The 16,245-nt window shown below is 49.9% G+C and overlaps 1 protein-coding gene across 1 annotated transcript in view; it reads left to right on the plus strand.

Annotated features, from left to right (window-relative positions):
- Cont (Contactin) overlaps positions 1-16,245 on the plus strand; it is a 69,866-nt gene that overhangs the window by 39,494 nt on the left and 14,127 nt on the right. Inside the window, exons 19-21 of the mRNA XM_075668486.1 lie at positions 1,780-2,021; positions 3,993-4,157; positions 15,932-16,129. Of these exons, the coding sequence (XP_075524601.1) occupies positions 1,780-2,021; positions 3,993-4,157; positions 15,932-16,129 (605 nt within the window). The remainder of the gene's footprint in view (positions 1-1,779; positions 2,022-3,992; positions 4,158-15,931; positions 16,130-16,245) is intronic.

Below are 16,245 nucleotides of genomic sequence, written 5' to 3' on the forward strand. Positions count from 1 at the left end.
AGCGCACCAATCACTTTGGAGGATGTGGGCAAAGGACCGCCGTTGCTTTCCTCATTGTGCTTACATTTACTTCTGCTCGGTACGATGTCGGCAATGTAGTATTCGTTTTCGGGCTCTCCTGTGATCGTGACACCATCATTTGCACTCACAAACTCTTCCACCATTGATTTGTCAACAGCTTCCGGAAATTCTGACAGCTTGCTCCAAACTTCGGCAACACCGGCAGCGGCTTCGTTGCATTCATCGGAATTTACAGTCATCGCTGAGCACGCGGAAGCCGGCACGGCTAAAACAATTTCGGATGAACCACTCGTACATGGCCGTGCGTATGTGTTGGGTGCCACGGGCACCGGGTTGCGAGTTTGGCCGCTTTAGCCCTAATCTCTCCCTTATTCTTCAAGATCGTGCTGACAGTGCTCCTCAGAATCTTGCATGCTGCAGGACACAGACTTCTCATCGTGTTTGACCCGATTTATGATTTCGAGCTTCACGACAAAAGGCGAATTCTTCCGCTTCATCACGGCAACACTGTGGGAGAAGGCCCACAAGGCACTTGCACAATGAACCAGAAAATCAGCGAGACAACTCGCACTTTCGCCATCTTGCACAACGAAAGCGCAAGAGCCTCTGATTGGCTGTCTGAGCAAGGGTTGCGGGCGGGCCAGGATCATTTCTTGCAGGGGGGTGTCGACGGCTCGTCCGAGACAGTGCAGTCACGGTAGGAAGAGTGGTTGGATGGAGCCGCGCCGCCAAGTTTCCCTGCTACTGCGAGGGAAAGCCAACTTCTTGGGGCACTTTTCCGCCACTTGACGTTCGATATATCTGGAGTCGCTGCTATTTTTGTTCGATGTAAGCGTCATTTTTGCTATATATACTCATTGTAACTATACCATGTCCAGAAATTGTTCGATATATAGAATAATTCGATATAGTCGGGTTCGACTGTATAGAAAGTAGAGAGCACTACGCACACTTTCAACAAACAAGATGAGGGCAGGCAGCAGGGCCCTGCCACAGTGAACTGCTAACGGGATTGTAGAAAGTTTAAGGCAATAAACAAAACTTCTGCTTCCAGCAGTTGTTTTTTTTTTACCCCTCCATGTTGTTGATACATGAATAAACTGATTTATTGATTGATTGATTAATTGATTGATTGGCTTTAGCTTTCTTAAACGCAACACATTTCATTCAAGTTGCTTCAGTGGCCACCTACTTAGAGCATTTCTCTGTTTTACATGTATTGAAACAGGAACTCAAAGAGTTTGCCTTAGGCTAAAGCTCCCTCTTGACTGAATATTCCTTTTCTGCATCTCTGTAATATTTCTTCTTCATAAGCCTATGAGTGCAGCATTTTGGTGACTGAGGCACGCCTTCACAGTTGCTGTTTCCATGTATGCTTGGCATGCCCAGGCCTTGCTGGCCTTATTTAAACACTTTTGGCACATGGCACTGATGAAAAGGAGTCATTCAAGCATGCTAAAATGCGAGTTGAATTATTCAAAGGTTGTATAAATCTCTGTTCAGATCATTCTATGGGTTTAGAATTCAAGATGCTGATCTATTTTGAGCAGTCGGTGAGGAGGTGGCCTTCTGATAGGGGGGAGAAGAGCAGTGATTTCAGGCATTACATTTGTGCATGCTTAGCACGAGAATTCTGAGCAAGTTCTGTTTTGTATTTTATTCTAATTTCTAATACTTGACCAATAGAACTGCATATTTGCATTAAGTAGTGCAAATCATGCACGCATATAAAAGTGATTTCTTTTTTGTCTTTTTCAGATGTGACGTATGCCCCAGCTTCAAAGCATCACACATCAGGCAGGCGAGAGATCGAGCTTGGCAACGTGCTGTCACCGTGGAGCAAATATGAGTTTCGAGTGATTGCTGCCAACTTGCTCGGCGTTGGTCAGCCATCTGATCCCAGCCCGCAGTATAATACGGCCGTGGACCGGCCGTACATTGCCCCACGCAACGTCGGCGGCGGAGGAGGCAAGGCTGGCTCACTCACCATCACGTGGACGGTGAGCTGGCTGCTGTGTCTGATGTTAGTGACAGGCAAGACTGGTGGTGCTGAAACGAAACAGTACAATGATTCTAGCTAGCCAGTGTAGAAGGAGTACAGTAGAACCTTGTTGATATGATCCTGTTACGTACAACTTCCTGGTATCGGCGTTCGTGTTTGAGAATGCAAAAAAAGAATGACCCCATACAGTTACACTTATTTTTACCGGTTCACACGTTCCCGGAAAACATGATCTTTCAGCACCGATGTTCAGTACATCGCCAAATTGCAGTCGTATTATATGCTTCCCGGCCGCGAGGTCCCATGTAAACAAGAAAAGGCGCGACGTGCGTGCAATTGATAACAGTAGCCATCCGCCACTGTAGTGCTTTCCTGCAATACTTGCCTGCCCATCCCACGTGAAAACACCAGTGTGCATGCGGTTTCCTATTCCGGTACCACAAAATCCCTTCCCGGGTCGTCGCATACCGCATTCAGTTATGATCAACATCTTCACCTATCTGTTCCACAGTGCATGGGGTGTAGTGCCGTTGGAAGCATACTGCGCACTTTAAATAGTCGATAAACCAAACACTCCACCGTTCCCTGCTGCAGGCGATGTGAAGTGAGCGTCATGTTTCGCTCTGGCGGCACAGTAAACATCGCATTCCGGGGACCCCCACCAGCTCAATTTTGTTTTGGTATCCTGAAAAAGGAAAACGACAATGCGTCTTGGGTCGCTTGGGCCCCACCAGCTCAACGTGTGTAGTCGCCACGTGCACCGCTGACTGAGAACACCAAAACTTACCACCAAAATGCTGCACTCGAAGAAGGTGCCAGCCTGGTACGAATTCAAGGAACGCAAACGTAAGCTTGCTGAATCCGTAAAAACGGCAATGCATGTTTTGGGCTGCTTAGGCCCCACTAGCTCAGCACATGTTGGTGTCTCATGCTGCAACGATTTGCATTTCATAATGTCAACTACAGTTGAGTGCAAAATTTTATAGTGACTTCAGATCATATGTTTTCCCAGTAAGTACCTTATTTCTGGCGTTATTTTTACAAAACATACAGATAATGCCCTACTGTAGTTCTTCAATGAGGCAAGCTCACGAATTTGGGACGTTTGAGTCGCTGCACAGAGATATTGAGCGAATTATTCTCCATGACAAACTCTGAGGCCTGCATCATTTCATTTGCGAGTGCAATCTCGTGAATTGAAGCAGATACAATCTCTCTACCTGCCAGTATGTTTTGACGCAATTGTCAAAGATATTAATGTTGCTTATTACTGCAGCCTTTCTATGGCCTATACTCGCAAATGCATGGAAGAACGGAAAGTATGAGAAGGAAAAGAAGGTCATAAAAGAACAGAAAAAACATTAGGAAAGCTCTGCACAGCTTTTTAGTAGGTGCGCATCACAACTGCCAGTATTGCTTTTTTCCTTTCATTTGCTTTCTTAATGCCTTGTGCACTATTGTGCTATCACGCCTGTACTGCATTTCTACACCTTCATTGAAGAAAGTGAGGGGGGATTGCACGTTGCCATGTCCTTGAGCATGGCAAGGAGGTTAAAGGTGAGAAAGGAAGGTTTTCAAGGCCTATGCAGACAGCATCGGGGACAGTTGCGGAGACGGCTGTGAGGGAGAAATGGAGTAGTCTTTGTGGGGGAGCTTCACACTTGACAAATGGTTAATACAGTAGTCACAGATGCATGTGGTTGCAGTCTGTTTCTCGCTTTAAGTTAATTAATTTTTTAGAAGTAGTGCTTTATTTTGTCTACAAGACACAGAAGAAGCAGGTTACACAATGAACAATGGTGCACACAGGGTTAACGATCAACTTCGAAAGCAGCAACAAGTAGATAGAATAATGGCTCAGTACCTCACTAGAAAATACTGCAAGTGGAAAGCTGCACAGTGCACTGTGGAGGCTGCGGGAAAGGAGAATTTGTGACAGCACCGGGTCTTTGCAATTTTTTCCATGCAGCCGCTGTCACCGGAGGAGTGGAACTCGCCAGAAGTCTGGTACCGCGTGTACTACCGGCCATCTGGTGACCGAAGTGAGGCGAGAAAGAAGGACCTCCGCAAGCTGGGAAACGTGGGCCTGTATGTGGTGCCTGTTGGCGAGGAGAACTACTTCTCACCGTACGAGGTAAGCGCCCGTGACGTCAAGCACAGGGAACTCTGTTTTGCAAGCAACTCTGCTTAAGCCAGGTTTCTCTGAAGAGCTGAACAGCTGTCGAGTATCGTTAAAACCCTTGCAAGTTACTATGTCTACAGAGGGTGCTAGCGGCGATGTATACGTGTCATCAGTAATCAGTGCACTTCAAGCATACCGTCTGGCTCTTCAGGTCACTAAGAGATTTCCTGAAGAGGAAGTATCAGGCCAAGAAGGGTTTACGGTGTACCGGCCGGTGTATGGAGCAGGCCACAGCATCTGCCATGACCTGCTAGACAGCCACGATGCACCAGAACGCTAAAGCGCATTGTCATTGGCACCCTCCATACTCGTGTGCTATCGTGCGCAGTCGTGAAATAACCAGAATCATTGTTATTAGGGGTGCGTGAATATAGAATACAGTCGAACCTCGATATAACAAACCTCGACGTAATGAAATTCGTGATACAGCGAACTATTTTAATTTCCTGATCTCAGTTGCATTGAAAACCATTTATTTTCTTTTGCAATTTAACGAAGTAATTTCATGACGTGGTTTCAGTTTAATGAAGTTTTCGGCCATTTCAAGCATGAACTTGGAGCCTGTATGGCTAGTTATCCTAGCACAAAATAAAACTATGAAAATGTCGGCCGAGGCAAATGTTATTTCAAATTTCCTTCTATGTGAAAAGTTTGAGCGGCAAAACTGCTGTCAAAGTGCGCATGCTGGTACGCAGTAGGCAGGAAACACTGCGGCACCATTTGGCGCATTGGTAAACAACTTGCAGTGGCAGCAGGGTGCGCTGCAGCTTGCAATGCTTTGGAGAAATGCGAGACCTGACAATGCTTTCTGCGCAAGATGGATGGGGAGGGAGTGAATGCACAGTGATGTGATCAAGCACTCAAGTGCACAATGGGGAGGGGCAGCAATGTGCACATCTCCCCTCACGTGTACACGCTATATCTTGGAGGTGATCTATCCACGGTAAGTGCAAACATCAGGTTCAGGTGGTTGGTGCCTTCACATGCATTTTGTAGCTCCTGCGCATCTAGTGCTGGCAGTCACATAATCTCAAGTTTCCGAGACATGGTACAAAGTGCTCACTCACGTTGTGACGGCGAGTTCATGGTCGGCAAGTGAGATCTGTTAATGTTTGCCTGAGTGCGCGTGCGATCACTAGAGCTATGAACCTAAGTAAAGGGCAGGCACTGGTTGTGCCGTTTCATTGTCAGGTTCAGCCTGATTCGCCACCTGTCAGAGAATCTGAAATCTGGAGAGTCATTGCAAGTTCTTGCAACATTGCTACCCCTCCTCTTCCTCATTCTTCCGACATCTCTCTCTTTTGTTTGCGAGGTGGTCTGTCGGCTTACATAGTGTTGTGTAGCAGCTGCAAATTGCTGATTTGGCACCAAATCGTAACTTTAGTCGCCAACGCCTGATGAAGCAGTGCCGATTAGGCCCGATGACCGAGGCACTGTGGCCATGACGAAAATTTACCGCTGGCCAATGTGGTAATGGACCATAAGCCATCACGGAATGCTTGCCACTACATAATATGTTCATACAAGTGGCTCGTCAGTGATCGACAGCTGTCGAAGGAACATTAAGTTTGTTGCTGCGTATCCAACATGATCGGCGGCTAATCTGCCCATTATGTGCACTTGCCATGAAATATGGGTTGCTTTTGTTGCCGTTGACTCGGCCTGTGTCGTGTTATCGTTTCAATCGATCCTGTTGGTGTGGACGAACCTTGTACCGACAAAAGTGGCCCCAGTTGATGCCGCGCCATTCTGCAAATTGCGGCATTTGGCCGCTGTGTGTGTGTGTGTGTGTGCGCGCACGATTCTCGCCCTGGGCCGACGTCGGGGAGCACTCGCAGTGACAAAGTCCACTACCTCATCAGTTGGGGCGGACCATCCACAGTGTGCTCAGTGCGGCTTTTGTGCCAAAAAACAGAGTGAAACACTCGCTTGGGCAGCATTTAGCACGAGGGTCACCACAGCGCGCATTAAGTGTGGCACTGCATGAGTCCCCGCACAGAATATGGCGATAATATTCAAAAAATGTAATAGTAGATATTCAATTCATGAATTCAATTATTAGAACATTCACTATTCGATTCGATTCGGTGATAGTCTACGCTCCTTACAAGAGACCCGCATACAGCGAACTTTTGGATATAACGGACCATATTTCAACCTTAGTTTGTTCTACCAATTTTATTGATGCAACGAAGTTTGCTTGAACGGACCGCGCTACAACGGGCAAAATTGGCGGCAAATTTTTTAAAAGATTGGGTGCATAAAACAGACCTTTGCCGTGTCAACACGAGCTGACAACTGACTTGCGAGAGTCAGCCGACAATCGCGGCTCAATATCATGCTCGCGAGGGAGAAAGGCGGGGCGGAAACATGCCGTCTTCTTTTACGTGCGAGGCACGGGGTGGGTAGGCGAGAAAGAGGGGTTCTATTCCAGCAGCTGCTGCTTACAGCGCGGCCGCCGTACCTTGAAAGCGACTTGCAATGTAGACAAAGTGCACACCCATGTGGGTGCCATATCTTGAAAGCGATCTGCAATGTGAACAAAGTGTGCCTAGTGTCAGTAGCTTTGTATGTGCTGCGCTTTTGACGTTTAGTTCATGTTGAAGCGATAGACAGCACAAAGGTCAATTTGCAAGCTGCTGCTGCCGGGCTTATCTAGCTTAATTTGCTATTGCAATCGATGCTTCGCCTTTCGGGTGAAACTGCGACTTTTCTTATTTGTATTTTACTTTGAAGTTCGTGACTCACTCTTTGCAATAAAGCTGTTAGACATCACAAAGCAAGTTTGGAAGTTAGGCGTTTCAGATATTACGGACTTCGGATAAGACTGAGTTTTTTGTCGGATTATCAGTGTTTGTTGTCACGAGAGTTGATTGTATTAGGGTATTCGCACACCCCTAATTGTTATACATTATGTCTGTGAGGCTAGTTGCAGTGCTGAAAAGATGTCCAAATTTTTAGTGTCCTAAAAATTGTTTATTGACTGAATTGCAAAACAACTTTTTGGGGAGAATGTTTTTTGCCATCGCAATTCATTGCGTAGGATCGCTCAGAAAAGTAATGCTTTGCCAGCCACGATAAATTTTGTGAAAAATGGCCTTGTGCCACGGCTTCTCTAAAGAATGCATCAAGCCACATGGTGAACATGGTTAATAAGCAACGGAAAGAGTAGCACCGTGATGCACAGAATTGCATGTTATCTGTTCCATACCGTTGGGTAAAGCAATGTACGGAATGAGCTGGATTTCAATGGCTTAAAGGGCCCCTGAAACGGTTCGGACAAATTTTGTAGACGCTTAGTTCGGACCATAATTTAAGTGAAGCGTTGCGTATTAATGGAGCTACAAGCAATTAGAAGTTACCCTCCTCCCTAGCCATGCTTTTCCTCCTCAACTCGTTCTCCGAGCGAGCGGGGCTAAGCTCCGCCTTCACTGGTTCATTGTCACGATGCAACATCACATCGTCCACTTCCGGTTGTTTTGGAGCCCGCCCCCGCCCGCGCGAGACCTCTCCGCTAGCCGCTTGGCCGTCGACTCCAAGTGAGAGCTACCGAAGCAGCGTGCGGTGCGAGCATTCTGTCGTAGAGCCGAACGTGTGTGGTATTCCGGTAACCACAGGCAAGCTGGTCATTACGGCTAATGACCGGAGGCATAAACTCAAGCTGATGAAGGAACTTTAGCGTAGACGTACGTGAGCGGCCTGATCGGTCTGCACGGTCCAGACACTTGTTGGCGCAGCACTTAACCAGCCAAACAAAGCGCTAACATTGCTACGGGATAGTATTTCCAATGACGAAGAGCCGAGCAGGAAGAAGACGAAAACGACGATTGGAAGCTAGCGCGGGCTGTTGCCTCTTGGCCAACTGCCTTGTAAATATACTTGTACATAGCTTTTCGTCGGTGTCTTCCTACGTAACATATCTGGTGGAGGTGGACGTTCCCTGTACCTCGTCACGGAGCTTCGCAGTGGACGGTACGTCGAGCCTTCCTTCATGGCTCCCGGCGACGACAACCCGACTCCGCCGGCTCCGACACTGCTGCCACTTCGACGACCTACATCACCCTCTCCACTCCCCGTGATCCTGGCGTATTCTCGGCAAAAGATGGGGAAGATGTCGAGGACTGGATCAGCCTGTACGAACACGTCAGCCGCAATAACCGGTGGGACCCTACTACCATGCTCGCCAACGTAGTCTTTTACCTCGGTGGCACACCTCGAGTTTGGTATCGGACGCACGAACATGAGCTGACCAGTTGGGATTCACTTAAGCAAAAGCTTCGAGACTTGTTCGGCAACCCCTACGGTCACCAACTTGCCGCGCAGAAGGCGCTTTCCGGTTGTGTGCAGACGTCAACGGAGCCCTACGTCACGTACATTCAGGATGTCTTGGCTCTATGCCGCAAAGTTGACGCACACATGACTGAGTCCGACAAGGTCTCCCACATCCTCAAAGGCATTGCCCATGACGCCTTCAACTTGCTCTTATTTAACAACGGGGTGATGGTGGATGCAGTTATAAAAGAGTGCCGCCGCCTGGAACTCGCTAAAAGCCGACGTATCGACCAACAGTTTGCCCGTCTGCCCAACACCCCAGCGACATCTTCCTGTGCCGACGCTCCTCGTCCCAACAACACTGGCGATGTTACCAGGATTGTCCGGCGTGAGATCGAGGCCGCCTATCCGGCTGCGTTCGACTCCAGCCCCTCCAATGCACCTGCAGTCACTGTTTCCCTGATCCAGGCAGTTGTCCGCCAGGAGTTCGCCAACATGGGTATTCACGCCATCTGCTCGGCCCATCGCCCTGATACCCACCCGGCTTGTTCGATTCCACCCCGTCCCGCACCTTCTTACCCACCACGTTTCCGCAACCCCTCTGAATGGCGCACTGCAGACGGCAAGCCAATTTGTTTTCACTGCCATCGAGTTGGGCACATTTCTCGGTACTGTCGCAGTCGCTGGAGTTCCCTGAACCAGTCTACATATACTGCCTACTCTCGCCCCCCCCCCCCCCCCCCCCGGTGGCCTTTCTCGTCCCTATGCTGCCCGCTCAGATAACGCCGCCACCGATTCTCCTCCGCCGAATCACCCCTATTCTCGTTCGCCTTCGCCCCAACGACGACAATCTCGCTCCCCCCAGCCCCGTCGTTCCTATTCGCCGACTCTCTTCGGACGCCGCTCCCAGCCGGAAAACTAGACGATGCAGCGCCTCGAGGTGACGCTGCATTGCTCCCTACGCCGCCAAATCCGCAGGGTGTCTACCAACCGGGAAAATCGGGAAAACCGGGAATTCTCAGGGATTTTGAGTAGTCTGGAAAAACTCAGGGAAAACTCAGGCAATTTGTGCTTCTATCAGGGAAATTAGCTGTAATTTTATTGAAAGGGTCGAAAGTTAAGGTAATGCTGGCTCGAGTAACAGACAGGAATCGTAATGAATCGTCTTTGACGCCCTGTCGTCGGCTGGAGGAGTTGCCAATGTACAGTCGACGACCGACTTTCCGGATTCTCGATAATTTGGACGGCTTCGCGGCACCACCACGTACCCCGTAGAGTCAATGTACCAGAACGTCTGAAATTTCAAACTTAAGAACTCTTCGCCGTCCGATTTCCCGGAGGTTTTGCCGTGACCGCAGGTCCGAAATGGCGTTAATCGAAGCCGCCACCTCTGCCATTTTGATTACCTTGCCGCCTCGAACCGGCGCTCTCGCACGCAGATCCGCTGGCAGCCGTAGCCACCACGGCGGCAACGCTAAGCCTAGATGCTTCGACGTTCGCTATGAAGCTTCTTGCCGTTGGATGCCGTGCTTTTTTATTGAAAGAAGTCGCTGCTGTTAGCAATGGCACGGACCCCGCTTTTGTGATCCTCGCGATTGGCTTAGAAGCTAGGAAAGCATGGTGCGTTGCTTAATGCCGGTTACCGAAAGTTAGCTTTGCCTTCGTACACAGATGTTCCTTGGTGAAGCTTACGCAAAAGTACTGCAGTGAAGCATAACAAGCGCGGGAAGGGGCTATTGCTATTGGACACAGTATGTATTGCTTAATTATACACGCGTGCACCCGGTATTTCCTGTCACAGTACGAGCACCGATATGCCTAATACGTGTACCGGCAGGCCTTCACAGCGTTTTCGAATGTGCCTGTGGCGGTTTGAGCCCTTAAGGGCAGTAAATGACATGCATTTATTTCTTCCAACTGGCCGATTTTTCTGACGTTTTTGCGGCCCCTAGGGAATTTGAAAAATCGGACGTGGACTGTGCAACTGACCAAGAAGGGGCTTCAAGTGGTCTATGGGGTGAACGAGCAGCGGAAGGAGGACAAGAACGAAAAGGACCTACGCATTGAGGAATGAACGGGAACGGAAGCGTGCTGCCGCCATTTTGAAGGAGTTGAGAGATATAGAGAAAGTGAACTTTAATGAGAACCAGCAGTTATGTGGGCTGGGCCTAGGCCTCCCACGATGAAACGTCGAGGTCTTGCCTCTTCGTCGCTTCGTAGGTCTGCTGAGCTCAAAAAACAAAGTGTTGGCTGATGCCGAGATGCAGGTGTCCCTCATCCAAACCAAAATAAACTCTTTAAAGCAGTGAAACACAACACTGAGCCATCGTGCCTGGGCTGAGAGTATGTCAGAACAGTTGAGGTTGACTTACGAGTTGTTGAGAATCTCAATTGTGACAACGTTCGGGCCTCATACCACTGAGTTGATAGAAATAGCTCCTATGTGAAAATATTTGCTTCTGTATGCATCTCCACTTTATTCGTATTTGAGAATGTCCGACTCGATTTGCAATATTTTTCAAAGACATTTTATTTGCTCTGCATTTTACTAACCCCTCCCTTCTATTCTCTTTTTGAATAACATAAACACTTCTCCTTATTATTCAAATTGGACTAAGTCGGTTTTTTTTCGTATGCTTACTAGAGAGTGACAGCATCGGCAGATATGGTTTCAGTCCATCTTGACATAAAAGATAGTTCTGAATCACTCAGGGAATTTCGCAAAGGCACTCAGGGAAAACCTGGACAACTCAGGGAATTTGGAAGTGTCACCTTGGTAGACACCCTGAATCCTCTCCTGACGTTGCCCGCTCATCTGAACCTTCTTGACGTGCAAGTCGACGGTGTTCCTGTATCAGCTCTCATAGACACTGGGGTGCATTTGTTGGTAATGAGCGCGGACCTTCGTAACCAGCTGAAGAAAATAATCACGCCCGCCACGACGCCTGTTGTCCGTGTGCCGCCCGCGTCTCCTTCACCGATCGCTCCACTACCGTGCTATTCACAGTCATCGCTCACTGTCCCCACGACATCATCCTCGGCCTAGACTTCCTCTCCGCACATTCTGCTTTCATCGATTGCTCCGCCAGTACCCTCCGCCTCGACCTGCCTGTTCTGGATCCCGCTGAACAACACCTTACTCGCGTCAGTTCCGTCAACTTCGTTCGCTTGCCACCTTCGGCACTGACTTACGTTGACTTCGTGTCATCCCCACGAGTGCCCGACGGTCACTACATCGCGGCTCCTATGCATGACGTCCTCCTTACACACGGGATCACACTACCTCATACAGTTTTATCTATTACGGCGAATTGCGTCTGCCTGCCAGTGGTCAATTTTGGCTTGACGACACAAGTGCTGCCATGCGGGATGTCTCTGGCCCAACTTTGCTCATTCGAGGATCACTCTGTAGCATCGATTTCAGTAGACGACAATTCAACTAATCCTCCTCTACCATCGCAGTCGGCAACTTGTACCATCGCCAACTTACAGAAAATGATTGCACCCGACATGCCGTCCGAGCACGCTCGTGCGCTTTACCGCATTCTGATTTCCTACCAAGATATTTTTTACTTTAATGATCGTCCTTTGGCCCAAACAACAGCTGTTAGACATCGCATTAATACCGGCGATGCCCCTCCTATTCATCGCCGCCCGTATCGAGTATCACCGGCTGAGCGTCAAGTTATTCACACCGAAGTTCGCAAAATGCTTGCCAAGAACATTATTGAACCGTCATGTAGTCCATGGGCGTCACCTGTAGTGCTGGTAAAAAAGAAGGATGGCTCATGGCACTTTTGCGTGGATTATCGGCACCTTAACAGGGTTACCAAAAAGGACGTGTATCCCCTACCTCAGATTGATGACACCCTTGACTGCCTCCACGGTGCTCGCTATTTCTCCTCTATTGACCTTCGCTCCGGCTATTGGCAGATTGCTGTAGACGATCTCGACCGCGAGAAGACTGCCTTTGTAACACCTGACGGTCTTTATCAATTCAAGGTGATGCCGTTCGGCCTATGTAACGCTCCTGCCACTTTTGAATGCATGATGGACTCCCTTCTTCACGGTTTCAAATGGTCCACGTGCCTGTGCTACTTGGACGACGTTATAGAATTCTCCCCAACATTCGCTACGCACCTCGAGCACCTCTCAGCAGCCCTGGACGTTTTTCGGCGAGCCGGTCTGCAACTCAACGCATCGAAGTGCCAAATCGGCCGTCGCCAGATTACCGTCCTTGGACATCTCGTTGACGCGAACGGAGTGCAACCGGACCCAGGCAAGATCCATGCTGTTACGCACTTCCCTGTTCCGAAGTGTGTCAAGGATGTGCGCAGCTTCATCGGCCTTTGCTCGTACTTCCGCCGTTTCGTGGAAAATTTCGCGGCCATAGCATGACCACTAACCGAGCTTTTGAAAAAAGATGCCCCTTTCCAGTGGGGCGATAACGAGGCCTCTGCATTCTCGCTTCTAATCGACCTTCTCACAACGCCTCCCGTTCTGGCCCATTTCGATCCTTCTGCGCCTACCGAAGTCCGTACTGATGCCAGCGGTCATGGAATTGGCGCAGTACTGGCACAACGCCAGCGTGGCCACGACCGTGTTACCGCTTATGCCAGCAGGCTCCTCTCGCCCGCGGAGCGCAACTATTCCATCACTGAGCGTGAGTGTCTGGCCCTAGTTTGGGCGGTTGCGAAGTTCCGCCCATACTTATATGGCCGACCCTTTTCCATTATCACAGACCATCACACGCTTTGTTGGTTATGCTCATTGAAAGACCCTTCAGGAAGACTTGGTCGCTGGGCCTTACGCCTCCACAAATATTCGTTCTCTGTCACCTACAAATCTGGCCGACTACACAAGGACGCTGACTGCCTGTCTCGCTACCCGGTAGACGAGCCTGACAACGCCGACAGTAGTACCGCCGACGGCATTTTCTCTGTGTCTGCCTTCGCTAACATCGCCGATGAGCAGTACCGAGACCTATCGCTGCGAGTACTCATCGAGCGTCTGCGCTCTACACCTACCGACGCATCCGTTCGCCGATATGTCCTCCAGGGCAGCATTCCGTACTGAAGGAACTTCCTCCCTGATGGCCCTGATCTTCTTGTCGTGCCAAAACATCTACGACAGACTGTGCTCTTTGAGATGCACGACGCACCCACTGCAGGACATCTTGGGGTAACCCGCACGTACGCCCGCGTCCGCCGCCGCTTCTATTGGCCTGGTCTCGCTCGCTCCGTCCGACGCTATGTTACTGCCTGTGATCCCTGCCAGCGTCGGAAAACACCTCAGGTGTTACCTTCCGGTCATCTCCAGCCGATCACCGTCCCTGTGGAACCGTTCTTTCGTGTTGGATTAGACCTCCTCGGTCCCTTTCCCACGTCATCCTCTGGGAACAAATGGGTAGCCGTCGCAACTGATTACGCCACCCGATACGCTATCATGCGGGCTCTCCCTACCAGTTGCGCCACTGACGTCACGGACTTTCTCTTGCGTGACATTATCTTAGTGCATGGCGCCCCGCGACAGCTGCTTACTGACCGTGGTCGTAACTTCCTCTCGAAAGTTATCGCTGACATTGTGCGTTCCTGCTCTATTCAACACAAGCTGACTACCTCATACCATCCTCAAACCAATGGCCTGACAGAGCGGTTAAACCGTACTCTTACCGACATGCTGGCCAAGTACGTTTCAAAGGAGCACCACGACTGGGACGTTGCCCTTCCTTACATCACATTTGCCTATAATTCTTCCCGGCACGCCACCGCCGGATTTTCTCCATTTTATCTACTCTACGGTCGCGAACCGACCTTGCCCCTTGACACGGTACTTCCTCCTGCTGCGACCTCAACAACCGAGTATGCGCGCGACGCCATCGCCCTCGCCGACCATGCACGCCAGCTTGCCCGTGCTCAACTGACGGACTCGCAAACCACGCAGCAGCGTCAGTACAATGCCCGCCACTGTGACGTACAGTTTTCGCCTGGTGCACTTGTGCTCCTGTAGTCACCCTCTCGTCACGTCGGACTTTCAGAAAAGCTCCTTTCGCGATACACAGGGCCCTACCGCGTGCTGCGCCAGGTGACGCCTGTGACGTACGAAATTGCTCCTGTGAGCTCAACCTCGTCGTCTACTCTGGCATCTAGTGATGTCGTGCACGTCAGTAGGCTCAAGAGCTACTACTCTGCTTTAGAGTCCGGCCTTTAGTCGCTCCGGGGCGGCGCTTTTGCCGCCGGGGGTAGTGCTACGGGATAGTATTTCCAATGACGAAGAGCCGAGCAGGAAGAAGACGAAGACGACGATTGGAAGCTAGCGCGGGCTGTTGCCTCTTGGCCAACTGCCTTGTAAATATACTTGTACATAGCTTTTCGTCGGTGTCTTCCTACGTAACAATATTGCTCTAACCAAGTGTAAAACATTTTAAACATTTATAAAAACAACGTGTTGATGATTACACTCCTGCGAATAATACAGGCCAGCAGCAAAGAAGAATACGCTTCGTTGCTGCTACTGTGTATGGTTGAACTCTGCGCCACCAGGTGGCTGCACCGTGCAGACCATTCACGTTTGGCCTTCTGCTCATCTCATGGCTCATCCCGTTACGGCACAGTCAAGAGGCCAGACCCTGTCCCCTTGCGCTTGCGTTTTCCCAAATACTGAACTCGTGATACGCTATTGCGTTAGTAATCTTCCGGTGTAAAGTGATGGCCACAAACGCGCAAATCCTGGTGCCGATCGGATAGCATGCTCAGCAGCCAGTTCGCTCGTATGCTGCCTTGCAGAGGGACACGATGTCGCAGCTTGACATATTGGAAGTCGCTACGTTTGTAGTCCACAACACAACAGTCGAACCATAGCGCTCGCGAAAAGACAGACCGACACTGACGGCACAGCTCTCGTCAAAATGGAGTACGTTGTAACACAAGCAGACGACACTTGCTTTGTGCCGGAAGTGCTTAATTGTACTGAAAAATTGTTCTTGTGCATTCTCTTCATGTTACTTTCTTTTTATAAAAACAAATGAAACAACATTCCAACTATTACGAAGGTCCTTTGTTTACCATAAAGTTGGAAAAATTATCGATCACGCGCCCTGGTCAGCCAATCGGATAGCTCGCCCCACTGACGTCATATGGGCGATTTCCATCATATGGGTAGGGGCGGCTTAAAATTCCGCCGAGCAGTGTGCTGCGATCGGCAGCGATGTGCATCTTTAAAACCTTATAATAAATTACACGCTTTACGCAGAGCACTTAGATGTGTCAATTAATGATCAGAAGGGCCTGCTCTAACGACTCAGTACGCTTGTAGAAAATCGTCAAAAGCGTTTCAGGGTCCCTTTAAGACAAAGAGCTGTAGAGCCAGCCTGGATTTGGGCACCTTTGTCGCCATTGCCATTGCGTGCTAGCATGGGCCCTAATAGCCATGCTATTTGCTGCTGCTCGGTGCAGGTCCAGGTGCAGGCGGTGAACGTGGTGGGCGAGGGCCCCATCTCGGAACCAGAGGTGATCTACTCGGCCGAGGGCATGCCCCAGGTGCAGCCCTCGGGCGTGTTCGCCGTGCCGCACAATTCCACTGCCCTGAACGTCACTTGGACTCCGCTGGACATCACCCGTGAGAAGATTAGAGGACGCCTCATTGGACACCGGGTGAGTGGTTTCACCTGCTGCTGTGTTGGTGAGCTTACAAATAGGGTATCCACCTTGTGAATTTCTGTCACCCACACCGCAATCTTCAGCTCCGTGTGATGGGAGCCGATCACAAC

Source organism: Dermacentor variabilis, chromosome 9 (assembly GCF_050947875.1).
Source record: "Dermacentor variabilis isolate Ectoservices chromosome 9, ASM5094787v1, whole genome shotgun sequence".
Classification (NCBI taxonomy): domain Eukaryota; kingdom Metazoa; phylum Arthropoda; class Arachnida; order Ixodida; family Ixodidae; genus Dermacentor; species Dermacentor variabilis.